At 38.8% G+C, this 26,533-nt stretch overlaps 1 protein-coding gene and 1 long non-coding RNA gene across 4 annotated transcripts; both read left to right on the top strand.

Annotated features, from left to right (window-relative positions):
• Positions 1-1,940: 1,940 nt before the first annotated feature.
• Positions 1,941-18,833, top strand: LOC137862163 (dipeptidase 2-like). 3 transcript variants are annotated; one of them, XM_068693892.1, is made up of 11 exons: positions 1,941-2,136; positions 9,681-9,825; positions 10,582-10,708; positions 11,212-11,341; positions 11,657-11,798; positions 12,662-12,731; positions 13,040-13,216; positions 13,628-13,715; positions 14,332-14,407; positions 15,354-15,489; positions 16,621-18,833. In XM_068693892.1, exons 2-11 carry the CDS (start codon positions 9,692-9,694, stop codon positions 16,813-16,815), a joined length of 1,275 nt encoding a protein of 424 aa, XP_068549993.1. In that variant the 5' UTR covers positions 1,941-2,136; positions 9,681-9,691; the 3' UTR covers positions 16,816-18,833. The 3 variants fall into 3 exon arrangements, with proteins under 3 accessions (XP_068549993.1, XP_068549992.1, XP_068549994.1); XM_068693891.1 differs by having other exon boundaries at positions 1,942-2,174; XM_068693893.1 differs by lacking the exon at positions 1,941-2,136 and having other exon boundaries at positions 9,684-9,825; positions 11,238-11,341.
• Positions 18,834-21,917: 3,084 nt separating this feature from the next.
• Positions 21,918-26,306, top strand: LOC137862164 (uncharacterized). The gene is made up of 3 exons (XR_011100070.1): positions 21,918-22,044; positions 24,717-24,783; positions 26,175-26,306. It is a non-coding gene; the product is annotated as an uncharacterized lncRNA (long non-coding RNA).
• The last annotated feature ends 227 nt before the right edge of the window (positions 26,307-26,533 follow it).

A 26,533-nucleotide genomic window follows, 5' to 3' on the forward strand; every position in this document is an offset into this window, starting at 1 on the left:
TGTGCTGGCAGTGAAAACACTTTGGACTTGTGAGCACTGAAATCAGCAAAGCTGCTCTGTGCCTGCAACAGGCCTTTCTACTGTGAAAAATAGTTCCCCCGCATAATGTTCTCCCTTTGTGTTCTGACAGCAGCTGGTACAAACTAAGTGCTGCAGCTAGTTTATAGCTTCTCAGCTTGCTCCAAAATACGTCTGAGATGAATATAACATGATATAAACATAGTGATAGCTATTATCAGGGACAGCTGTGTAACTACATTCTGGACAATAAAGAAAGCTCACAGGATATTTGTTAAGAGAACAGTCCTGCCAGATGGACTCTGCAGGAAAGGCATACCTCCCAAATGCCATGTTATAAGAATTATTAAACACAAACAGCCGCTAAGGCTCATCCAGGGCTATTGAAATGAAATTACAGAAGAAAGCTGACTGTGAGCCAAAGAAAGAAGTTGGCTTATAGCAGCTTTAAAAATCAGTTTGCATTCAGAACCTACAGGGCTGAACTGTTAAAAGTCAGTGCTTAGTCACTCAGCAAAAGTTGGTGAGCTTAATTTTCCAGAGACATGCGGAAATAGTTTTAGGTAGAAATCAGTTTGGGGGTGAAACTTGGCTTTGCTAGGAGAGAAAACTGGGAAAATAGGGTGACAAAATACAAGCAGTAATGGTTATTAATTACTTTGAAAGTAGGAGATGAGAATTTGAAAGGCTGAGAATTAACAAGGAAACTTGAGCTAGAACTAGAATGTGTGTGGAGAAATTAACCTGAGCCTGTGACTTACCAGTCTAAACTAAATTTGGGAGATAGTTTCCTGCCATAGGCATAAAAGTGGACCTGGCCTAGATTAGGCATCAGATGAAGAAGCAACTATTTCGTAAAGAAAATATTTGTTCCATGTAGTGTGCTTCAGTCCACTTGAGATGATGATAAATGTTTGTATGTGAAGTTCGTCAAATTATCAATGTGCAGAAGAATTTCAAGTGACGTAAGGGTCTCTGTTTAAATTTTCCTATACTGAGAGCTAGTGGATTGAGGAAAGATGCATATTCCAGTTAAGATGTGCCTTGTGCAACAGCCCTGTGAGTGTTTGGTTTGGGAGGCTTGTTTTCTTCTCTGCAAGTGGAATCGTGACCAAAAGCATGAAGACCTTCTGCTTTTTTCAAAGCATGAAGTAAAATTAAATTTAAAGTGAAGTAAAATTAAATTTGTGTTTTTCAAAGCATGAAGTAAAATTAAAATGATGATAAGCAAAGTTTATTTCCTGCAAAACTCCAGGATCATGTTTTTGCACGTATTTCTTTGTCTATATCCAAATTGTCAGCTCCCAGAAAGGGAACAGAAGGCCCCTGTAGGTTCAGAAAGATAAGTATATTTGAAAAGGTCGCCTGTAACTTGTGAGCATTTTGGCTTTTACAAATATCACAGAGTGGTGATGTAAGTTCTGCGTAAAACCTGGCAGGTACGGTAACAAGGGCTAGATGTGGTCAGTGTGGCTAAATTCAGTCAGCGGTACGGTGCATACCTGTACCCGGTTCTCCTGCAAATTCAGCTCTTAGGAGACTCTTCTCAGTGTGGGTCAGCAAGAGGCAGAGATGCAACCATCACAAAGTGCAGAAAGGGAGATTCCAGTGGATTTAAGACCTGGAAAGGTTGTACAATCTTCTTCCTTGAAGACATCAAAACCTTGATGGGACAAGGGCCTGAGCATCCTGATCTGACTTTGAATTTAGCTTAGCTGGAATCAGGAGGCTGGACTAGATGACATCCCTCCAGAAATCCCCTGCAACCGAAATTATTCTGCGATGAGGGGCACCTGTTTCTAAACCCACATAAACAGAGCAGTGTTAAACACATCGTTTGTTAGTGAGCAGATGCAGGATGGACTGCACAAGAAGTCTGCCACAAGAGGGAGGAGACGCTGGATTTTGAACATGCACAGCACAAGGCTTGCGGGTTGCTGGGTGGGCGGTAGCTTAGCTGGAAGTTCTCTCACTGACTTTATTCCTGTGCAAGGGGCAATCTCCGAACGCCTGTTGAGTGTGAAGCCTGAGATGTGTGAGCTACAGCAATAGAGGACATTCCTTGGCTGCTGTCCTGATGCCAGGAGGAGCTGGTGCCAAGCTTTAGCTGTTGCAGTGGTATGTGGATTTCGGCTCTGCTGCATTTCCCTAAGAAGGTAACCTGCTCCAAGGAGCCTTTAGATAAACAAGAAAAAGTATAAATCTCATGTTTACTTCAATTTCTCAACTCTGCTCAGACGGCATGGAAAAAAGCTGTATGGTTTTTGTATTTTATGTTAAATGCCATTTAAATAGAGGTGCCTAGTACGCCATGTTCTTAATTCTGTCTACTGCTTGCTATAATCCTTCAGTTTTCAAGAACAGGTTACTGAATGATGATACACGTGAGTGTCTTATTTACCTAAATAGTTTCAAAGGCAAATAAGTCTTATTGACAAAGTGTAAAGAATATTTTGCATAGGTTGTAACATGATGAAACCTAGAAGGTACTTTTATTCTATGTTCTTGGGGCACAGTGACTTCAGATTAATGTTAAGTAGGAAGTTTTCATAGCTACCAAGAATATTATTTTTGTATAAATACACAGAATGGAGATTTGGTAATGTATAAATAATTGCTGTTAGTTGAACAGCTTGAAGAACATACAATCACGTTTTCTGCTTAAAAATCTTCCTGAAAATCACTATGGACATATATTGATGGAAAAAAGAGTAAATATTTGGATCAGCATTTAGCATGTAACAGATTTATGTGGCATCAGAACAGCGTTTTTGTGTGAAAAAGGCTTGCTACATTCCCATTAAGGATTTTGAAGCAACAAATTACGTGAATTTCTGGAATAGCAGTTATATTGTACTATGCCACAGAGTCATAATAAACCATAAAACCTTAGTGTTCCCTTATGAGTCATTTTGTCAGGAACTCGTGGAGTTCTAGAGAAAGCGGTTGCACATAGGAGCTGTATTTTGATTTGTGGAAACTGAAGCTGAAAGTTGCCTTCAAAAGCTAAATGGCCTTTTTGATGCCAGCTTGCCAGAACTCTGATGCTCGGCTGATTTTTTGACATTTTATTGTTTAGCATCTTACACACTTAGCTCTTAAGATCAAATATAGCATTTTCTAGATAAGAGAGAGAAAGATTTTTTTTCTCTGGTAACCAAGTTACATTTATGCTTTTTACATTTGAGGGCAATGGTTGTGGTTGTCACAAAGCAGAAAAGAAGCCATTTCGAACTGCTCTCTGTCCTTTTCGGTTCTGCAGAAGTGCTGTTTCACCAGAGCTTTTTGGATCTTAGACTGTGTATATATTCCTGCTATTGTGTGGAAGAAAAGCTTCTCAAAGATTGCATACCCATTTAAGAAGGATTTCAGCAACAGTTGTGTTTCCAGTAATTGCTGTTCCTCCAAATCTTTCCTTTATGTGTCACCATCAGACGATAACAGAAGTGTGAGCTCTCTTAGGCTCAAAAAAATGTGGGCAAAACAAAACAAAAACCCAACAAAAGAACTTGTGGTGTGTTTGAGAACACTCTCCTTTGAAAAACTGTCCATTATCATCTCTGCTGCAGGTTCATAATCGAGTGCGCTGCTTAGCCAGTGGTGAGGATAAACTCCACAGCAGCACAAGTATTCAGATAGGCTTTCTTGTGCTGAAGCAAGGTCATTACCTCCTGCAAGAGCAGTATTTCCCCAGCATTTACATCCATTATGGTCAAACTCAGTTTTTAAATCTCATTACTGCTTGTCCTCCTGGCCTTTATGTCTCTCACTACTTTGTAGCATTATTTTTTGAATGCTGGATCCAAACATTTAAAAAATATTAGGAATATTTTACATCTTGACAAAACCCTGCCAAAAAGAGTGATTCAGTCAGCAGTGAAGTCTGGAGGGGACTTGGCTCACACTGCTCCTGGCATGGAGAAGCACAGGGGCAGAGACGCTGGTTAACCGAGGGGCAGGAGCATGAGGCAGAGGGCCCAGAGGGGATGACTGTGAGGCAAACCATCCCTTTCAGCTGCAGTCTGCTCTCTGTAGCTTTGGAGCCTGTTAGAGTGCTTACAGTTGGGAATGTGTCTGCAGAGGGAAACCCTGGAGGAGCTGTTTGCTCAAGTACATGTGAGGGTTCTGCTTTGCATTCTACGAAAGCAGCATTGTTGGATCCGAGCAAGGGGAGACTGTTAACAGAGAAGCTGTCACCAGGCTACTCCCTTGGTGAAACACTTCCAGCTGACCCTTCCTCTGAGGTCAGTCAGCACTCTTAAACTAAAGGAAGGTTTGCCTGAAAATGTGCGCTGTGATACAGTGCTATAGAAGTAGTTGGGAGGCTGTTCTGGGTTGTTATGTGTTTAGGAAGTTATATCATAAAGCACATATGTCCTGCAGTTAGAAGAATTTCAGTAACTTAGGATTTCTGAGAAAATAGTCTGCATTACTAATCACTAGATAATAAGATGTGTAGCATTGTAGAGCTTTGCTTGCTTCAGAATTACTGGATTCAGAACGGGAATTTTTCAGAAAGTCTGGAAAACTGTGGAAAGGAAAAAAGAACAGTAAAATAAAGATCGGAAACCTGCCAGGAAAGACTTTAAGTAGTTGTCCTTTTCTTGAGAGAAGTTAGAAGCAATCTTTTTAGTTAAAACATCATTTTTATCTTTAATAAAAAAAACTAGTTAAAGAGTTGTTTTAAAGGAGAAAGCAACCAATCTCCTGTACTTCAGGGGCAAAAAAGTCTTGCACACTGAGGTTATGTTGCTTCTGAAAAACCTGCAGTTCACCTGCGTAGCATGTGAAACGTCCAAGGATGCATTCGTGTTCAAGGCTGAAAGCTAAGCACGACTTGATAAGTACTGTAATTACTCTACAGGGTTCCTCTTTCCCAGAAAGTCTGGGACGTATTATCCTGCTTGTTGCTTCCTCTTCCCTAGGGAACCTGACATGCATTCAAACCATTACAGTATTTATTCCCCCTTTTTTGAGCAGTAAGTGAAACAACACCCTGTTCTCTCAGTGCTTGGGGGCGTTTCACTGTACCTCCACAAAGAGGAAAGGAACAGCATGTGGAAATAATAAATTGTAAACATTGCACTGGGACAGCACTGAGGAGGTTTCTGAGCAGATGAACAGCTAAACCTGACGTGGCTCTGAGCTGCTGACAGTGGAAGGACTTTTAAGAAAAAATATGGAAAGATTTGTAAGACTGACTTGACGACAAGAGGAATTTCAAAGTGATCCCTACCCTTTGTAAAAAACATACTGCACAGTCTGATGCATGTGTTCTCCCAGAAGCATGCTCACTATTTACGTATGGCTAATCATGTTTAATTATTATTTCAGGGATAGGGAAAATACAAGCTTTTGCTGGAAATCAGCAAGGAAGTTTTCACCAACGGTCCCAGTCATCTTTTGGTGTTTGTGCTGTCTGCAATGAAGCTGCTACCATGATTTGAGGTAGTTAATTCAGAGCTACCCTGGTATTATCTACATGAGCTCCAGCATAACTGGGCCATGCAGGGCATGAGCCTTCTTCATCTCTAGGCTGTTACTACCTTGAGCTGTGAGCCCTGTTTTATGGCACTTCTTACACTTGATCGGGCATAATAATTTAATGAACTCCGGTATTAATGTCAAGGCTGTCATTAAATGTTTTAATAAAGATTAAGATGGAAAATCATCAAATGAGTGAAAGGAACGCCATTCCTGACTGAGATTTGCTGCACTTAAATAGCAGCTGTTTACTAAATGTCCTGCACTGAGGTCTGTCCTGCTGCTGAAAAGGAGAAGAGAGGCCAAGCAGCGCTTGCCTGTAACTTCCGAAGATGGTAAATGACAGAGGCATGCAGTAAAGCTTTCCTTTTTTACTATGAAACTTGCCATTGAAATGCATCTATTTTAAAAGAGCAACCACCCCCCCCCCTCGTCACAGCCTTATAAGGCAGATCTGGCCATCCCGCTGTTACGGGATGTCCTCCCTGATGTGGGAACACTCACTGCAAAGTCTGCTTTCTCAGCACTCGTGCTTTATTGATAGTAACTTCCTTGATGATTGTAAAGAGCTTGGAGAATATAAAGCAATTGTAAAAGCAAACTACAGGGAAGTAGCAAAGCTTCATTTCTGTAGCGAGCATCTGCAAAGACTCTGTGCCCAGTCCAGCTCTTTTGGGACCATTGTTTAGTTTCTTCTGGGCTTTGTGCTGGTGGCTTTTCTAAGCTTGATGCCCCCCAATTTCTGTGCCTACCCTGCATGTAGAAGAATAGCGGGGATGGAAAGCAGTTATGCTTTTAATGGGAGGTGCAAAAGCAGATGGGGATCTCGAGGCGTTTTAGCTCTGAAGTGTAATGTGGAGGAACAGATAACGCTGCATTTTGCACCACCCTCCTTATCTGTTCCCCAGTGTTTGTGTCTGTGTGTTGCAAGCCTGTGATATTTTGAGTAGCTACAGTGGAGCTGAAAGTCAGCAGAAAATTTCCTCTGTGCTCATTGCCCCTTGCAGTGGTACATGTGTTTCTCTGGACTGACCCTGGTCTGGGGGAGATTCAGCTGTGGTGCTGAACTCACAACTGGAGAGACATACGGCCCTATTTCAGTCCCTGGGGCAGCATCAGGAGGCTGCCTTTGGGTTTGTCCCAAGGGAACTAATTATGCTTGCTTTACCTGCCCCAGGGCTCAGACAGAGGAGCCTGGTCAGGGAAAGCAGCAGGCTGTAGGGCCTGTTTTACCTTAACTCCTCACTGCATGGCACCTTCCAGCTTCCTGCACCAGCTTAATTATCATAAGTCAACTTAAGAGAACCACTGCAGTTTTAAAGGCATCCAAGACTTCATTATGGTCATGTTTATCTTTTATTTTTGGAAACTGCCCTCTTCCATAAATGGATTTTATTGAAAATAAATGAGAAAGAAACCAAACAGCAGGTCCTAGTAGCACAGCAGGGCTCATAGTCTGGACAAGGATTTCCCTGTTGCTAGATGTAATGTGTAAGGCCACGTATCTTTGCACTGCCTCATTTTTTGGCCAAATACATAAATATTCAGTTTGCTCTAGTAAAAGTAAAAACAGAGGCCAACTTGTTCAGAACTAACATGGCATAGTTGTTGCCACTGGCAATTCAAATACTTGTCTTGTAAAGGCTGTGTTACACACACACAAGATAGAAAATTACTTTTCCAGTATTTTTTCCCTGTATACAAGCATTAATCTGTGGCAATGAATAAAAGTAGAAAAGCTCCCTTTTACTCAGTTAGTGTGGGAGGAACACTTCCCTTGGTTATTCTGAAGGCATAAGAGGAAAAAAAAGCTTCTTCCATCAGGTATGGTATGAATCCTGGACAAACCAAAGTGTTGCAAGGGAGTCAGCTGTGCTCTGTCAAGGGGAAGCCCAAAAGGATCATCCCAGTCTTAAGAGGTCTGCTCCTCATCGTGATGCTAGGGGAAGTACTTTGGCCTGAAGGAAACCATTACCATGAGAAAATCCAGATGCACAGACTATGATGTAAATTGATTTCTACATTGTCCTAAGGGCCTAGCCAAAACCTCTTAAGTTTTGTACATGAGAAGACACTTGATGGAGTCAATCATGCTTCTGCTATGTTTGTTGATGAATGAAGACTGCTAAGCATCCTCAAAGGAATGAATCAGTTTCTAGAGCATTCTTGTCTGTGCAGAGTTAGACAGACCTTTTTACATCACAGGTACTGCCTGGGCCATTCCTTATGTAATGGGTTTCTCAGGAAAAACACTAAGGGGTGGGTGGTATTACTTTATTATTATTATTATTATTATTATTATTATTATTAACCTTAGGAACACAGCTCACCCTGTGTCATGTTTATACTGGATCTTCACTTCTGCCTACATACATGCTACTGTGTTTATTCAGCTGTCCTAGTGCTTCTTTCCTAGACAACTTCAGCATTGATTCTAAACCAGCTTCCCCTTCTACACTGCCTTTTGCCTAAGTTTTTATGCTCCCGCTGTTCTGAAGTACCACTTCCTGACAGATGGTCCCACAAGTGAGTACCTTCCCAAATCCTGTGGAACAGAACAAGTCCTGAGGCAGTTTCTCCAAAGAGGAACCTCAGGAATTTTTCTCAATTATGGGACTTTTTAGAATAGCAGTTTACACCTTGCTGAACCCAAGGTGAGCAATCATTTCTTGATCTTACTTTTATTTTTGAAGTTTTTACATAATGCTGATTTAGAGAGAAAATACGTGCAAAATGAATGACTTGTCATTTTAAAACTTTTAAATTATGCAACTTAATTAAACTTATACTGGCTTATTAAATCAAAATTCCTTTTATAGCATAGTTACATTCTCTCGGGCACAGGCAGGGCAAATAATCCAGTTAAACTTTTCTTTGATTTACACTCTGTGTATTGCAGGTGACAGGAAAACAGTGTAATGTATAGCCTGGAAACATAAGAATCTCAAGAACATGTTTTTTTTACTGTACTGTTTCTTAGTGCCCTGATTTCAAAATCTCTTTTGCCTTGTAATTTTATCATATCTTGGATATTTGCTGTTTGTTTTTACCTCTGGGAATAAGAAATTCACAAAAACAACCTTCATAATCAGTAAGAACAAAAACACTTCTCTGCTGCCAGAAGAAGGTTTATAAACATGAACTTCACTGACTTACAGTGGACAATGAATGGAAAGTCAACATTACTTTTCTTCTGTTGTCCTTTGGAAAAACTTGAGTACTGGCTGTACAATAGGAGCTGAACAATATCCACTTGCTGAAATCCTTTGACGCGAAAGAATTAATAGGGCAAGTGTCTCTAGATTAGGATGTCACTCAAATAAGCAAAGGAGGTGACTGCTTCTCAACTTCTTAAGTAATGTTGCCAGTAACTCTGAATGTGGGGAAAAACAACTCTCTTCCCTGCAAAGGTAGTTTCACCTCCTAGCAGATCTTACACTACTTTACACAGAACAGAAGGTAATTCTAACCTGTTTGTAAAATACTTTTTGTCCAACACATAGAAGGCTGTTGTATAAGTGCTTGAGTGCTATATTTAAAAAAGAACAGGGGGTACATTGATTACTCTTGAAGTTGTCATACCTATGATCTCATTAAAATAAAGTGACTCTGAAATTTGGCACATTCTGTACTTGTTAAAATATGAAAAATGTGTAGGGTTTCCATAGCTTTCTCTGGCACATACTCTGTCTTTTAACAATGAAGAGTTTACTCAGAAAAGAGAAGATTTTTGGAATTTCTCAAAAAACGTATCAGTGTTCATTTCAGCCTGAGGTTTCCCCAGTAATGGGAACAAACAAGTTAAAGCTGTTCCAATGGAGAAAACAATCTTGTTGCAGTATTTTGGGAGGTGCGAGTCCCTCAACTTGCCAGCTCTGAATAAGATGGTTCCCTTCAGCAGTCAGTTGGTGGCAGCAGCAGTGTTTATGGAGTTATAGGTGCAAAACCACACTAGCCAGAGGTCTTCAGATCTTTCAGAAAAGGTAGCAGTCTTACACTTCCCATGGCTGCCTTCCCTTCTGTTCATTGGTCTTTCTTCCTACAAAACTCACCCCAGCCTTACCAGAAAAGAGGGCATTTTGCCTCTGCTTATATTACTAAATCCACAATGTCTGCAGGCTGGAAACTTACCTGTTTCATCATGTTCAGCAAATAATTGTGGTATCTCTTTGCTTTAGCAAACTTGAAAATGGAAATGAAGAGAAATCCAACAAAGTTGCTGCTATGGCTGATGTTCCTCTCCGATTCTGTGCCATTTACCTATGAGAAATCAATGAGAGAGCAAGCTATCAAGCTGATGCAAGATACGCGTTTAATCGATGGGTATATAAAATATGTTTGATTAAACCCTCTCAGTGAATCTTGATAAGTGAAGAGGAAATGCCACAGTGTGTTTGGATGAGTAGGAACAGCAGACTGTGCCTAGCACATAGCAGTTAGTTACCATTGTACAGATTTGTCAGCAAGAAGGAATTTCAGTTCACTGGGTGCATACTGTAGGACTAGGTTACTCTAAATGCCTTTGTGATTTTCTGGTCAGGTTTCACCACTTAATTATTGTTTCCCTTTACATGGTGTCCTTCCCTTAATTTAATGGCATCTTTGGCAGCCATGACTTGTTTCAGAGCTAGAAGCCAGACACCATGCTTTGAAAGGTTACCCTTGCAACTTGAAGGAATGCTGCCTGTGGTGAATGTGTTTTGACCTGGGAGGAGAAACACTGATTATTTCTAACACAGGCAGCACTGATTGTTCTACTGTGAGTATTTGCTTCTAAGGAGCATGGTGGATGATCTTAGTTCTTCTATTCCTTCAGAAATAATAGGGAGAAAAACAGATATAGAATCACAACAGCTATAACAGTGAGAAAAGCAAAAGGGATTCTTGCTGTCCTGATTAGATGGAGCTTTAAGAAAAAAAAGATCTTTTGTGAAAGGAAGGAGACATTTAAGTATATGTTACAGCAAAGATTATTGGCAGTTAATTGTCTGAGAGACTAAGAAGAGTTAAAGAAATGACATTTGTATTAGAAGGTAACAGCATATTTCTATCACAAGCCTTACTTGTTTTCTCTTCTAGCCACAACGACTTTGTACTACGGCTGAGAATATTTTACCAAAATAGACTCAGCAAGGTCAACTTAAGAGAGATCAACAAGACCCATACAAACCTTGCAAAACTTAAGGCTGGTTATGTGGGAGCTCAGGTACGTACTGTCATGGCAATGATACTGTCTGAGAACACAATTTTACACTTGCCTCACTCCCTTCCCAATCACAGAGGTATTAGTGGCCTTGGTTTTGGCTTTTGCTATTGAAAGATAAAAAACAAAATGAAACGGAAAAGCCACAGACACTTTTCCAGGACATTTGTGTTGCAAATATTTGTGTTTTATAAGCCAGGTACCCTTAACCAAAACAGCAGTTGTTGTTTTGTGATAAATGAATTAAAGTAAACATACATCTGCTTTCCTGCCTGCACTTCTGCCTGGAATAGTTGAATGTGTCAAGAGGCCTTAATCATGTCTGGAGTAGATGATTTAAGGCAAGAGCATAATGCTTCCTTTGGGGGGGGGGAAACTGCAGTGGCAACTCCCTTGTAAACTGTAGGAAATTATTTTGGTAGTACTCGGAAACTTCACTATTAGCAAATTGCAGCTTCCAAGTTGGAACAGAAGTTATCTAGTTTACTTGTCAATGTCTCTTTCAGTTTTGGTCAGTGTATGTTCTTTGCAGCGCTCAGAACAAGGATGCTGTGCGTCTGACGTTAGAGCAAATTGATGTTGTCAAGAGGATGTGTAACAGCTATGAAGAGCTTGAACTTGTGACGACTTCCCAAGGTGATACACTTTCTTGTAACAGAATATTTTTACTGGGGTTTCTGGAGGTATATGCAAAAGAGAGAAAACTGCAAGCAAGCAAACAGTATCCTGGTTTAAAGAGTAACTTCAGTTTTTCTACTGCACTACAATATCTGACTGTACAGCCATGGCCTGCTGCAGCCATGAGATAATTTGCTGTATAAACACACCTCCCGTCTTACAAAAATGTCAGTAGTACTGCTTGCAGTTTGCAATAACTGTTGTTGCTCAGTGGTGCTGTCTTCTTATCTGTCATGAAATTGTTTTGGAGTTATCGTACTTTCATGTTTCCAGGTATCTCTGACAGTAAGAAGATTGCATGTTTGATTGGAATCGAAGGCGGTCACTCCATTGACAGCAGTTTGGCGACACTGAGGATGTATTATGACCTGGGCGTTCGTTACATGACCTTAACACATTCCTGCAATACACCTTGGTAACTAATATGCCTGTGTTTATGTGACCATGTAATACAAAGCGGTGGCAATTCCAAGATGAGGAAAGTATGGATTCAGACAGTTCACCTGTGCAGTACTCATTCCAAACCAAGTCAACAGTGACAGGTTTGGGGGGTAAATCACGTGGGACACTGAAGGATCTGTTACGTAGTGCTTGTTACACTGACAGTTTGGGAACTTTTAAACTTTGTTAGCAACAGCAAGATTGGAAAATTGCCTCCCACTTTGCTTTACTAGAGAGGCTGCATAGGTCAAAATAGGCAACAACAAACAAAAGAAGATGCAATGATGTGGTTCAAAGATGGTAAATGCTATCTAAGAACTTGGCAGTCAGAAGCCTTTAACACTGTCCTCTCTGGCCAGCTCAGGACAGGTCCAATGTGTGTCTACAGAGATGAGTACTCGGTTCCACTCTCAGAGTGGTAGCACCTACTCTTTGTTGGATTTACAAACTTCCTTTGTATTGACTAAGGCAAAATAGAATTGTATGCAGAAAGGACTGAAAATCTGGCTTTCTGTCTGACAGGTAAAGGACATTTCAGTTTATCTTTGTTTTCTGATGAAGGTTTGTTTAATTGGAAAATTTTTGACAAGTGTCTCTTTGCTTGTCTTGCATTGCTTCACAAATATGCAGCAGTCTTAAACCTGAAGACATATGATCCAGAAAATAGTTATGATTATACAGAGCACTGTTTGAACAAGATCCTTATCATGCAGTTCATTATCCCTAAATTTGGCTAAGTGATAAGACTTTTATTGTGTATAGCATAAGACATTTCAGGTGCTGATATTGTAGTCTCCAGAATGATATGATGTTTCTTCTTTCACTTCCCTTTTTAAGGTCTGAATCTTCATCTAAAGGAATACACAACTTTTATCCTAGTGTTACTGGTCTGACTGCTTTTGGCCAAGTAAGGATCTCTTTTTGAGTGATAATCTAAGCAATCTCTTATGCAACTAACAACTTCTGACCTTATCTTTTTTCAAAGATTTTCAAAGAACAAAGATTTCAAAAGTTTGAGCATGTGATGGTATGCTAACTAATTGTGAGTGAATAAATCACTATTAATATAATAGGTAAATAGAAATCCATAAAGACACAGCGTGATTATAACTAGCTGACAGCTGCAGAATTTATTTATCTGCTTACATACATCAGCTAAACAGTTTCCTTTAAGGAAATGTAATACTGACACTGTTGTCTGTAAATCTGTTTTAGGAAGTGGTAAAGGAAATGAATCGCCTGGGTATGCTGATAGATTTATCTCATACCTCAGATTCCACAGCAAAAGATGCACTACATATCTCAAAAGCACCAGTAATTTTCAGCCATTCTGCTGCATTTTCTGTTTGTAATCATTCGAGAAATGTTCCTGATGATATCCTCCAGCAACTGGTGAGTGTCGTTTAAAAACTTGCTAGTCTGAAGCAAATTTTTGCATGCATATCAGAGTGTTTACTTTTGATTCTCTCATCTCTGAATTGGATTTATAAGCAGATCCCTGAGCAGCAAGTTACATGATCACTTCTGAGATATTTTCTTTTGGTTGTGTTTTGTCTTTGGCTACAAACACTTTGGAATTCTGGTTGAATTTCCTTGATGTAGCTACTGGGCTTCTGCTGATCCAGGCCACATAAAGATGTAATGAATTCAGGGTAGAGCATAAAGGCAAAGCCTTGTGTTGCCATCTAAACTTTGACATATAGTGTTGTTGTGTTCACTGGAATATGGATAGGGAACGATCTATATAAGGTAACCAAGAAGTTTGCAGGGCACGCTCATCACTTGTCTCTTCCTATCTTTCAGAAAAGGAACAGGGGAATTATCATGGTAACTTTCAATGCAGATGTACTGGCCTGTGGCAGAGAAGTTGTTAATATTTCTACCCTCGCAGGTTTGAAGTTAATATATTCTGATTTTTGTGGGTGGCTTCTAAGAATTTCCTGTTGTCTGCATCATTTTTCAGACTGTGTAAATTATACTACTTGCTTATTTCCTTCTCCACATTAACCCAGCTCTGAGTCATTTTGGAGGTGATATTCATTACACAATAACAAGAGGACAAAGTGCATAGTTTGAGGAACTGATGCACCGAAATAAAGAACAATTAATCCCAAAGTATTTGTTCCTTTCTAGAAAACACCTTAAACTTTTCTAATTAAGAGTGCAAAACATTGCTATTTAATGGTAAAGAAAATTCTCTTGGCATATGTGGGTTATTTGTTGGAAATTAACGTGCTGTAATGATCATGTCTTTTTTGAAGATTGCTACCTGATGCACTCAGTGGCAGAAAATATCCAGATAACCACCTGTAATTATCCTGAATCCATCAATTGGATTATTAAAATTTAACCTATATTATCAGGATGCCTTTTGACTTATTTAAAAAAATATATATTTTATTATGAATCCATAATTGAGAAGAGTAGCCTGGAACCAATATGTCTGAACTGGATTATTCCTACTTGTCATATGCTTAGATGTTGCCTTCTTTGATATTTTCTTTTAGATCATTTTGACTACATAAAGAAAATTGCAGGTCCAGAATCGATAGGAATTGGTGGTGACTACGATGGAGTGGAACGGTTGGTAACATCATATATACATTGACTTTTGACCCCTAGATTGTAAGGGGTTTGACATTCTTTGGAGCAGAAGAAGGCAGACCAAGAGAGTTGTAGCAAGTTGTTTTGTGATGAGCGCTCTAAAACAGGCTTTGGGAAAGAATGGCATAATTCATTTTTAGAACTCTGTGATGGAGTGCTCTAAATGTGGAAACTAGTCCCAACATCCTGTGAGCTCTGCAAATGTGTCTCTAGGCAGTGGTTTCTGCATACAAAAATGATGATGGAGGGTACCTTCTTCCAGAAACCAATGATGAATTACAGTAAAGCTGCTTCATCCTTCAGATGGTAAATGTGTTAGCCCAGGACTGCTGTAAAACTCTTTCCTCTGCTGTTACTTTCTAGTGGGGAAAGCCCGAAGTGCTTTGGGGCTGTGAAACCACTCCTGCTTTCTGGGCTTGGACAGCTATCCTTGGCATATGTTTGAGGAAAGCAGATCATGGAACAGCCTACAAAATAAACTCTCCTGTTCAGTCCTGGGCAAATGTTACATTACAGCACAGAAAATAAATGCATATTGTGTTATTGGGTGGCATTTACTGGTATAACCCTTAGCCTTTTTTGATTTTTATTTATTCTGAATCTTCACTTCCTCTTTTTTTTTTTTTTTTTGGTTTGTTTGCTCCATGCTGTTGTCCTTCCTGCATGTAAGTGCGTCTTCATACGTAGTTTAGTTTTGCTAATGAGATACTCTGTGCAGAAAAAGCATTGTGTCCCATTCCTTCTGATTATGTCAGTTGGATTCATCATTTTTTTGACTTCTCAGAGGAAGAAGTGGGTCCCAAATGAGCTCATTCTAAAAGAGAATGTGTGCAAAAGACTGATTAAAAAAAAATAATAAATCTTTTTCTGCATATTTTCAGTGAGTGACCTGTGCTGAATGTTCTTGTGTGACTCTTGCCAACAGTTTCCCTGAGGGACTGGAAGACGTTTCTAAATACCCTTATTTGATTGAGGAACTTCTTAGAAGAGGATGGAGCGAAACTGAACTAAAAGCGGTCTTAAGGGAGAACTTCCTGCGTGTCTTCAGGGAAGTGGAAAAGGTAAGATTAAAAACTAAACTGAATCTTGATTCTTACTAAAGGGGAGAAAGAAACTGCTGGTGCCTTGCTTTTTTATGCGCAATGAGAGAGCGATGAGGGAGCTTAAGCACTTAATGCATTAATTCCAAATGCCAGGAAAGAAACAAAGAAGTCAAAGGAATATTAGCAAAATAAAAGAAAGTGAGAGAGAGTGGACAGAACTCTGTGTTGCTTTTTTTCTCTCCACAGTAATCTGATAAATACACATCGTTGACTTCTAAATGGAATCACTTCACGGTTTAGATAAGCTGCTGATATTCCAGCGTCACAGCCCTTGCTCCAGCTGTGTTCGCTGGTGCAGTAAGGAATGCTGACTGCTGCAAATCCATTGAATTCTTGTCATGGGATCAGGCTCCTATCCAAAGGGCTCTTGCCATGACTAGAACACTAACAAATTGTAAACATAACATCTAGATTGCAACAAACTTTACGTGTGAATGACAGAAAGTAGTGGAGAAGGATGAGAGTGGAGAGGAGGGATGAAGAGAGACTGTATGACAGTAAGGATACCCTAAACAGAACCTTATAGGCAACATATGTATATAGGTCATATATGTTTCCAGTTGCCTTTTTAGGATATGTTAGAGGAATAGAAATTGGGAATTTTTGTTTCAGTCATTCTGCCAACATATCTGCCTAATGCTGAGTTGCACACATGGCAGACTACTGACATTATAAAGAAGCTGACATTCATCACAACTAATCAATCTGTGAGATTTAGTAATTATCTTTCTTCTAAATTAGAGAGGTTTGAGCTCTGTCTTAAGATTGTGAACTGACTTCAGGGAAGAATGCTCATGAGTTGTTTTTTTTTTAAAGGTTTTCCAGTTAATGCATTCAAACGTAGCAGGAGCTGAGACAAAGAACAGCCTGTGACTTGTGCTATAATTTATCTGTAACTAATTCTGGGAAAAACTTCACTGGAATGCAAACATGAGGATAATGGTGTTGCTTTCCCCAAGTTCAGTTGTGTTTTTTTGCAATACAGTTTGACTCTGCTCACTTGACACGGCATTGAATTTACCAGCTACATAAAGCTTTTTGCTGTTATGCCAGTCTTGCTTTCAGGTGCAACCTTTTGCATTTTTCTAGGTGCGGAACTCCAGTGGACTAATGGATGTAGGCGAGAGTGAAATCCTGCACAAAGAAGTACAAAATTCCTGTCGCCTAGACCTACATAATTATCGGATTGAGACAATCAGTTCTTTTGGATTTTCTTCTGTGGCACAGTCTTTTAGTCTGACGCTTGTAATTGTACCATATTTAATACTGTATTATGAATCATAAAGTTTATGGATCCTGGAGAGAGAGAGGTTGAGTAACCTGCAATACCACTAGTATCTTTTTTTGGGGTTGTTAATGTAGAGCTCTGCTAAAATATTTTATATAAGTTCTATACTTTCACCCACATACTTGAAAGTTAATGTAGACTTTAAGTCTTGTGGCAAAAGCATTTAGGTTTTGAAGTGGTAAATTCTTTGTCATCTCGGCCAAGTCAGGACCAGCACTGTAAATGGAAAGTATTCACAGTTAATGAATAAATCCTCTAATACATGACATGTGTTTTTGTTACCCATGTTGTGGCAGTTGATGTAAATACCAGGGTCCAGAATCAGCAGATCTACACAGGAACGAGAGAATGTGACTAAGACATTAAGACATCTGTAGTGCGATGTTTTCAGATATTACTTCTTTTCACATGATGCAGCTTTCATCATCAGTCAGTGGCTTGGTCAGAGAAGACACCTCCACTCTGGTATGTGTAGAGTAATGGTTGTGTGTGATTTGTGTGTGTGTGTATGTGTTCTAGACAACAAACTGGATGATATGACTATTTGAATTCATTTCTCATGCCTGCCACTAGCTCTAGGCATCCGTTTTGCAATACTAAACTCTTATTTTTGAACCTTGACCAGGACAATGGGCAACTGGAGAGTTTATGAAGGGAGAAGGTAGGTGTCTTATATTCAGGTGTCAGCAAAATAAAGGAACAGATGTCCAGACAGTGCTGTAGATATTCTTGTGTAATTTGGGAACTGCTGTTTGCTGCATGTAATTTTATCCATGCTAAAATCAGACCATCATCAAAAGATTAAAAACCAAGAGATTAGAAAGAAATCTTTGGAACTTGTTTTCAAGTCCACAAGGTATATGAGGTTAGCAACTCCTGTTTTACAGAAGAGAATATATTGCAAAAGGCCTATTCTTGGCAGGTTCTCAAGGCTCAAAGCTGGAATTTTAATCAAATAGTCTGAGATTCATCATGAAATTATAAGATGGCAGCACTAAATCTCTGTAGGGTCATTTCCCACCTCTTGCTTGTAAATACCATCTCATGATACTTGTTAATTTATCTTGTGATACATGTTTTTATTTACTGATGGAACATGTGCATAATATAACCTTAATATAAATTAAAGTCCTGTATTCTAACACACAAGTTATTTAGCAACTGAAAGATAACGCCAAGCAGAAACAGAATGGAAACAACAAGTCAGTTGTTCTCCAGAGTCACCTGAGATTGTTCCTGCCATCCATTCCTGCTTTTCGTCTGCAAGTTGGGTTTCTGGAGGAAGACAGTTCCTTTTATTGCTTCAAAATGAAGCTTCATTAGCTCTTCTGAGAAGGTGGTCACCTTGATGAGCGTATTCTTAATAGGCTATAAGCCATGTTGAATATTCTAGTGCATACAAGCCAAGTTTTTAAAAGCAGTTTCTCAACAAATATTGAGCCCAGTTATAGAGATACAATGGAGAATTACAGCACTTCTCTTGCCTTCCTGATACTGCCTAACTGGCATCAGAACTTGTTTTGTAAGTGCACGATACTGGTAAAATGAAGAATGGAATAGATATTTGCAGATATTTACTTCTTAGCATCAGTTTACTTCTCATCAGTTCTTCTGCTAATAGTTTCATAAGCTGTTAGAAAACTGCCATCCATGGTCTCTTTTCACAAAATTAGTACCGTTATATTAAGTTTAATGCATATTTAAAATGTAAGATGCTTCTTTATTCCTTTCAGCCTTATAATTTGTAGTGTGTTGCCACGCCACATTCCTGCCTAATTTGTACTTTCCTTTGATATCGTAGCATGGATTTAATATACATTCCTCTTCTTTAAGATATGGATAATATTTTTACATCACTCTATTTTAGTATGCTATAGATATTTGTAGTTTACTTCCTTGTTTTATTTGTAGTGTATTGCACTTTTTCTGGATTGCTTTGTGTAATGTGTAATTTGTAATTTTGTGGCAAAACATATACATGAAATTTAAATAAAATATTGATTAAAAATGTCTAGATACTGGTGTAATCTCACAAAACAATGTAATGTTCATAACTGCAGGAAACCCTGAAATAACCATACAACTTTGCTGCAAAGGAAGGCCACGGTATTGTGAGGCCTCTGAGGTGTGCTCCGCATTGGAAGATAGCTCTCCCGTGATAGGCAGGAGGAAGTCAGGTAGGTTCAGCCCTGAAGCATCCCAGATGTAGGCAGTCAGCTTCATCTTTGTTCAAATGCAGCCTAACCTGGAGAGAAGTCTGAGCAGGTACTTAGGAAGACAGAAGGAGGATAACTCAAAGTCATTGCAGCAAGTCCATGATGACAGTGTTTCCTGTAGCAAATCACTTGGCCAAGCAAGTCAAGTTGTAGACAACAAGGCTTATGGGGAACTAGACAGATTGTCTGCACCAAGGTAGGCTAACTTCTGCTTCACAACATTTCTCAAAGATGTGCAATGATCTGAAGTCCCCATTTCCATTACTCATTACAATGTTAATTGACAAAATTTCAAATAAGCTGTTTGTGTGAGACTAACATGAAAGTGCAAAATCATCAAGCAAGAAATGGAATCTTAGGTATCTTGCAGTGATTACACATGTGCTATTTAGCTTATCTAATAGATGTGGTCAATTTATTTTTCTTAAACAATTAAAATCATAACGATGTGAACTGAAACACGTTAGAAAGGCACCTCAATAAAAGTGCATTTCAAAAGTGAAATCATGTCAAGATATGACTGTGATTGCTGTCTGAAAAACTGTAGTGTCCCTTTAGTCTGAGTGCTAGTGTCTCTGGTCCCATTGACAGCAGCTTGTAGAAGCAGTCACAACACTGCATTTCCAACAGCTCAAGCATAAAATGATTGCACTCTGATTTTTGTCTCCCAATGGATAGGATGATTCATCAAGAAACTGAATGCCTTTGCCCTACACTGATTAATAAGAGCAATTTTCACTGGTAATTTGCAATGTATGATAGCTAAACTGACTGATTCTGTTACAGCTGGTGGTATTACTGAAATATCAGATATAATTAAGATAGCAACTTTGTAATAGACTTTGTTGGTTGCCAAATGAAGGATTCATTGTTTACCTTTTCTAAATAATGAGTTATGCTAATGTGAATTCTGAAAACAGCTATTACTATTTCTGTAAGTATCAAAATTTATATACTACAAGGTACCTTAGGCTGGTGTTGTAAATAAGAGCCAAACTTCAGGACTTCTTTAAAAATCCAAGGCTTGTGCTTTCACATGCGATATATGCACAGCCAAAAACTCCAGACAAAATAATGCAGATTATTGATTTGATTCTAAAGGGTTTGTGCCAGCACGCTTTCCCAAGTCCCTTTTTAGACTAATGGGCTGTAGCATCCACAGAAATAAATAACTGCAATTCTCATTTGTCTCATCTGGGTATGTGGTAATGCTAGAAATGAGGCCTAAAAAACCTGTTGCTGTTTTTACACATAGAGCTGATCTGTTAGTTAAGATCGGAGTACTTCAGTTCATGCATCTAACTCTCACTCAGTGGGTGACTTTTATGGGCCATGAAAGGACTTTCACAAGTTTTACATTGGATATGCAGTACTGAAGTTGATCAGTGCTCCACATGTGCATTCCCTCTTACATATCATTGAGCTGCTCAAGCAATATGTCAGCATATTTCTATGTTTCAAGGTCAGTAAACTTCATACATTTACTCAGGCCACCTATATTAAGTCCATTAACTTCTGTTTGACTTTAAAGTTGAGTGGCCATCTGCACCACAGAGTCAACTTTGAAGAGCTGGGCATCATTACATCTCAGTCATCTTCTGGAGTAAGGCGCTGTGCCGCAATGCTATAGCAGTTCATGCCAGTGTCAGCTTTGACTGGTTCAGTGCTACACTGCCTCTGGTCTGCATGTTATCTCCCCTGTCCCTTGTGGCAACACTGGTGCTTGTGTAACTACATAGTAAGCTGTTTTAGGGGGCTGATCTAGCTGAAAACTGTTTTCCTCTGTTTTCCTCCCTCAAGTGATAGATTTTCTGCTGATCAGCTCTCTCAGGGTTCCCCATGTTCAGTGTTAGAGGAGAGGAGAAGCAGAAAAGCAGAGCAAGACTGCAGCAACTGAGGATTGTTTTCTTTTTTTTTCTTTTTTCTTTTTTTTTTCCTATGTTTGCTATTGGAAGCAGCAGTTTGTCTGTTTGTCCTTCCCTGGATTTACACATATGGAAATGATCAACTTACTTCAGATTCTGAAAACGAAAAACATCTAATCTACAAACATGCACATAACACCCCCACCCAAAACAAAACAAAACAAAACAAAGTGGCTTTCAAATTTGCTCTTTAGATTTGTTGGATTTAATTCACAGACCCAGAAAGGTATGTTAGTGGATTTCCAGAGCTGCGTTCAGGATAGACTGACATGGGATAATGTTTCTTGGGTCATTTTGGAAGGCTTGAGTCAGTATTTTAAAAACTGTATATATTCTTTAATCTGGTTTTATTTTTTAACTTAATAGATTACTTACAAGCCTAACAACTACACAGGACACCGTGAGGTGGTGGTGGGTGTTTGGTGTTCCTTTAATTTGCCTTTTTTTCCATTTTTTTCCATTTTTTTCTTTTTTTTTAAACCAGATGAAAGTAAAATCTTTTATTAACCATCATATTTATTTATAAGTTGATTATATAATTTATATCAGAGGAAAAACAAAATTCTGTGGAAAAAAAGGAAGCATTTTTGTTTCAGTTCTGTATTTCATAGGTGTCAGAATCTCTGGTGACAGCTAAAATCTCTCAGTCTCTTGGTCTAGCATTACAGATGAGAGCTGCTCACAGTCTGTTTCACTTCCTAGCACTCAAATTGCAAAGGCGCCAATTCTTTCCCCAGTGTTTATGCTGTTTGAGAAATTATTGCCACTTATGATTTTTTTTTTAATTCAAAGCAAAATCAACAAACAACCCTTATGGCATGCATCATATCCTTAAAACTGTGACCCTAGAGAAGATCTTAGACTTGGCTCAGCAGCTCCTGTCATGAAAAATCTGTTGTAAAAGTTGTAAAAGTTGCTACATGAAGTTCCTCATTTAGCTTACATCACATAAATGTTGCTGTTTATAAGAAAGGCCTTGACGACCAGAACCAAGTGAGAAGATGCTTGATTTTGCTCTGTTTCTGTTGATTCTCCCCAGGTTGCTTTGTAACCTTCACTGGGCTAATCCTCACCCCTCTAATGGGTAAGTAGTTTTCTCTGAAATTCTTTCTCTGCATCTGGTCTCAGTATTTTTATAAAGCATGTCTTTCACCCATGGAGTCCAAAGTGCAATGAAAGAAAAACAGTGCCAAGAAAGCATGAATTCAAGTTCCCCCATGGGTTTTTCTGAGAAACAAAATAGGTTTTAAAATAGCTAAGATTAAAACTGAAGTTAAGGCAAGTTTTGCCAGACAAAGCAAATGAAGGTGCCTTTAGTATGAATAAAAATTTTTGAAAAAAAAGTTTAATACAGGTTTGAAAAGCCCATTTGGATTAATTTTCCTGAGTATCCTCCTGTAGATAAACTCAGAACATCTAAAGAATCTTAGGTAAGCCTGTGCTCAGTTTCTTCTTTGAGCCTTTTATTAAAAAGAAATAGATCATGACAAATCTATCCATGCTAAAAATGTAACTGAACTGAAAAATGCTCATTAAAAAAAAAAAAAAAGGAAAAAAATGCAACAAACCCTGAACAGTATTTTTCCAGCATCTTAACCCTACCCTGAAAATTACTGCAATATTTAGCAGTTTTAGTAGAGAAAAAATTGATCCATCTCTTCTTATTTGAATGTACAGAACCTGAATTTGAGGGGAAAAAGAAAACAAGTTGGTGATTTTTCACTGTCTAAAGATGAGTTTAATGCATCATTGTAGAAAATGTCTATTTGATGCACCAAATACAGTTATGAGTAACTTTAAAACGTGAGAAGTTTCTTAAAGTAAATAATTTTTGAATGTAAGTGGCACCATAGTGTCCTCTGGTGGTCTTTTAATGCCTAAGCTGTGGTGTATTTTCTAGGAGAACAGCAAAATTTTCAGCTGCAGTTAACACACCAACTCTTGTATAAATATAAAGTGACCTTTTCTTGCCTTTTCTTCCTCCTGGAAATGGCATGCAGAGGATTGTACGTTGCATCTCGCATGAGCTCTTACTCCTGTGTCCCCAGTTCTTCACACATGGATGTACATATTGTGGTCCTCTCCAAAGGGCCTCTTGCAGTCACTGCTCATCTTTGTCGAGGACGAACTAGATGCCAGTCTTTGTTGGGGAGAAACCTTTGCAGCCAGGTTGCCAGTTTCCGGCCTGTTTTGTTCATAAAGCTGGTTTGATCCTCGGATGTGGAGGAACAGGAATGTGCTGAAAATGGAAGTTCACAGGGGTGAAATCCTGGCCATGAACTTGCAGGACTTCTGCCAAGCCTTTTGTTGGGGGAAGCTGTACCTTGGCAGTGGCATGTTTTTTGTTTTGCTAGTTTTTCTGATGGTCAGCTCTGGGCTACTTGTTACCCAAGTTCCACTTAAGTGGGAAAAAATCCTTTTAAACAGTAAATAATAGTTATGGACCCACTGTGCGTATTTCAGCCCAACAGGAAGGGGAGCATCTGGATTCCCTCAATAACTGTTCAAATTCCTTGGAGCAAACACCATCATAGCCCCAGTAGGATACTTCTAGCTTGTAGTGGAGCAGCGTTTCCAAGATTTAAATATCTGTATTTGTGTTTTGAAAAAGTCATTGGCTTTAAAACCTGCAAGTATTTAATTCTTCCGGGTGTCAGGGCTTTGTGCCCTAGCTGTATGGGAGATAATCTGAGCAGGACTTCAGTTATCCAAATTGTTGTTTGTTTATTTTTATAATTGTTAGATCTGTGCTGTGTACAGATCTGCAATTGTGTCCTCTAACGAAAACCCTATTTCTGTTCTAGCTGGAATATATTTTTTCTGGGCCGCTATCCAGCTACTATCTCAATGATCTAGGATATCTCAGAAATACTTTTCATGACATATGGTTTAGAAATTTCCTGTAGTTCCAAATATAGGTTCAGAGCTTGTCCCACTGACAAAGAAGAGGGATGCACTACACTGGTCTGTATTAACAGGGATACAGTATGGTTGTTATTTAAAACATCCCAATGCAGGTACTCTACTCAAGGAGTTTTAGGTATTTTGGATAACGCAGTTATGGATGTTCTCTCTCAGGTTCTAGGCCAGTGCATCCTGCGCATGAAGCTCTAGCAGGCTGTGTGTTCAGCCTGGGGGCACAAACAAGACTCAACAGCAATGTCAATAATCAGGCAGGTTGCTGTATCAATGAGGCATTTCAAAGCTTCATTTAGAGAAAGTTCATTTAAACTTTCTACAAAGCTTTCTGTGATATCACATTGCTACAAAGCAATCTGAACAATGTTAGAAGTAATACAGTTTTACAGATGAATTTAAAAAATTTTCATCATCTGAATTGTAATTGCATGCCACATTCTTTTTATATGACGATAATTTTCACTTGGCCTTGAGTTTCCTAGCTAGAAACATTTATTTATGTATGTATTTTAATTAGGCATTTCCCCATTAAATTCAGGAAAAAGAGAAGAAAAGAAAAGTTGTCCTCAAACGTAGTTTCAAATGCTGGGTCTTCTTATCCTTAAACAAATTGCAAACCACTTTCATTGACAAGGAGACAAAACAGTGTTAAGTTTTGTTGTTTAATTGAAGTTAACATCACATATTCAAAGTCTGTAAGCTAACAATACTCTGGAACTCATTTATAAGGGCCTTCCAATGCATGTACTACATCCCCTTGTGAGGAGTAAGTCAGGCTATTTGGTACTGTCTGTAATATTTTCAGCTGATATTAATTCTGTGTTCATTTTTTCCTAGGATGACTATAGGAGCACCACACCAGAACCTGTGAATTGTCGTGTGGCAGGGACAGGATAAAACACTTGTAAGTCAACTGCCAGCGTGGGGTGCAGCCACTATCTCATGCTGGGCCGTAAAGGCCAAGCTGACTGCCATTTTTTTTTTCCTTTTTCCTTTTTCTTTAATACTTGAGTGGTATCACCTGTAATAAAAGGTGTTCAAGGTATCTTGCTTGCCAGCCCTGAGGATTTATAGCAGGGTCTTCAGCAGTTTACTAAACTACCCTTCCAGAAGACTCAGAGTTTCTCATACAGCTTTTTTCTGAGTTGAATAACAGTTTTTATTGTGAAAGCATAGTGACCTTTCAGCTGGAAGCTTATACCTTCTTGAAGTAGTTCATGATTACACGGTGACATAGTAAATAGGAACTATATAGTGTCTCTGCTTATATAATTTGTAGATTATATAATTTGTAGATTATTTGTAGATTTCAAAAAGCAGTTCTTGATGGTTTGTCACAGAGGAAATGATCATGGAGTTGCTGATCTTAAGGCTGCTGACTTCACTGATGCTGTTAACTAGAGTACCAAAATTCAGGCCTTTTCTTACCTAATGAGACTTGATTCTGCTGTGCCAGTCTCAACATTTTTCACAGTGAAACCACCAGACTGTTTTTCAGCAGAGCAATTTTTCTGTTTCATTGAGAGAAGGGAAATTAATATTATTCTCTCTGCTCTTTTTTTGGTTTGTTTTCACTGACCAGTGTGTACCCAAAACTGTAATCCCAAATTCTATTTAGCTTTGTTGCAAGCAGGTAATTTTCATCCGTTATTTAATGAGAGATAACAACATTGTCTCATGTAAATGCTGTAGAATTCTAGATTACCTTGTTTCATTCCAGTTCATGTTTGCATCAGAGGGCTCTTAAGCTTTTGATGGCTACTCATACTATTTAGAAGTAACAATCAGTATTCATACTCAGAAAAAAAAAGTCGATTATCCAGCTTGAAATTTTTCTCTTGCAACCCAAATACTAAAAACTGAAGTTGATATGGACAGATAACTTCTTATCTTTAAATATGGACCATCTACAAGCCAGAAGAGTCATTGTCTTTAGACAAAAGAAATATTTTGCTTCAATAAAGTTGAATAGTTTCCTAGGGCCAAATTCTCTCCTAAGACATTTGGATACAGTTTCCATTCCAGAGAGGGGAGTTGCCAGTATATGTGGAGAAGCTTGATTTTTTTTTCCTCATGGGGTACAATTTCAGTTCTATTGATTTCATGATACTAAACTAATCTGTAGTGGCCAGAATGCATTTTGGTACCCAAAGACAGACAGCTTCTTGCCAAACCTGCTTTCACATGCAAGATGAGAAGAAGTGCCCGGTTTAATTCTTCCTCCTGAATAAACATGACTGCAAAAACCTTAACTCTTCAGGCATGCTTCTTATAATCCCTGTCTCCTTTTTCTAGAGCAGTTTACTAAGACCAGAGCCTTTCACTCAAAAGCTTTAGAAAGTCAAAAACAGGAAAGAAGACAGAAGACTCAGCATGAACTAAGTTGCTTAATGGTAAGTTCTCATCTTGCTTATCTATATAAATTTCTCTGTTCCCTATCAAGTAATAATTTTTCCACCTGTTTTCTTGGTGGACTCTAGATTATTATATTGTACTTACAAACACTAATGAGACATAATTCAGCCTCAGGGTGTTAAACAGAAAATGTTACTATATGGTCAATTGTTCTGCGTTCCTGTGAGAGAAAAAATATTGCTGGAAATAAGACAGTGGACTAAGTGGCACACCAGTGTGTTTCCAGCCTGTCAGTGGTA

Source organism: Anas acuta, chromosome 10 (assembly GCF_963932015.1).
Source record: "Anas acuta chromosome 10, bAnaAcu1.1, whole genome shotgun sequence".
Taxonomy (NCBI): Eukaryota; Metazoa; Chordata; class Aves; order Anseriformes; family Anatidae; genus Anas; species Anas acuta.

What these genes read in the sequence shown, in the direction of transcription:
- LOC137862163 (XM_068693892.1), top strand. Translation starts at nt 9,692, where the DNA reads ATGGAAATGAAGAGAAATCCAACAAAGTTGCTGCTATGGCTGATGTTC. An exon ending in GTCTGACTGCTTTTGGCCAA is followed by an intron (nt 12,732 to 13,039) that starts GTAAGGATCTCT and finishes AATCTGTTTTAG; the next exon opens with GAAGTGGTAAAGGAAATGAA. An exon ending in TAATATTTCTACCCTCGCAG is followed by an intron (nt 13,716 to 14,331) that starts GTTTGAAGTTAA and finishes ATTTTCTTTTAG; the next exon opens with ATCATTTTGACTACATAAAG.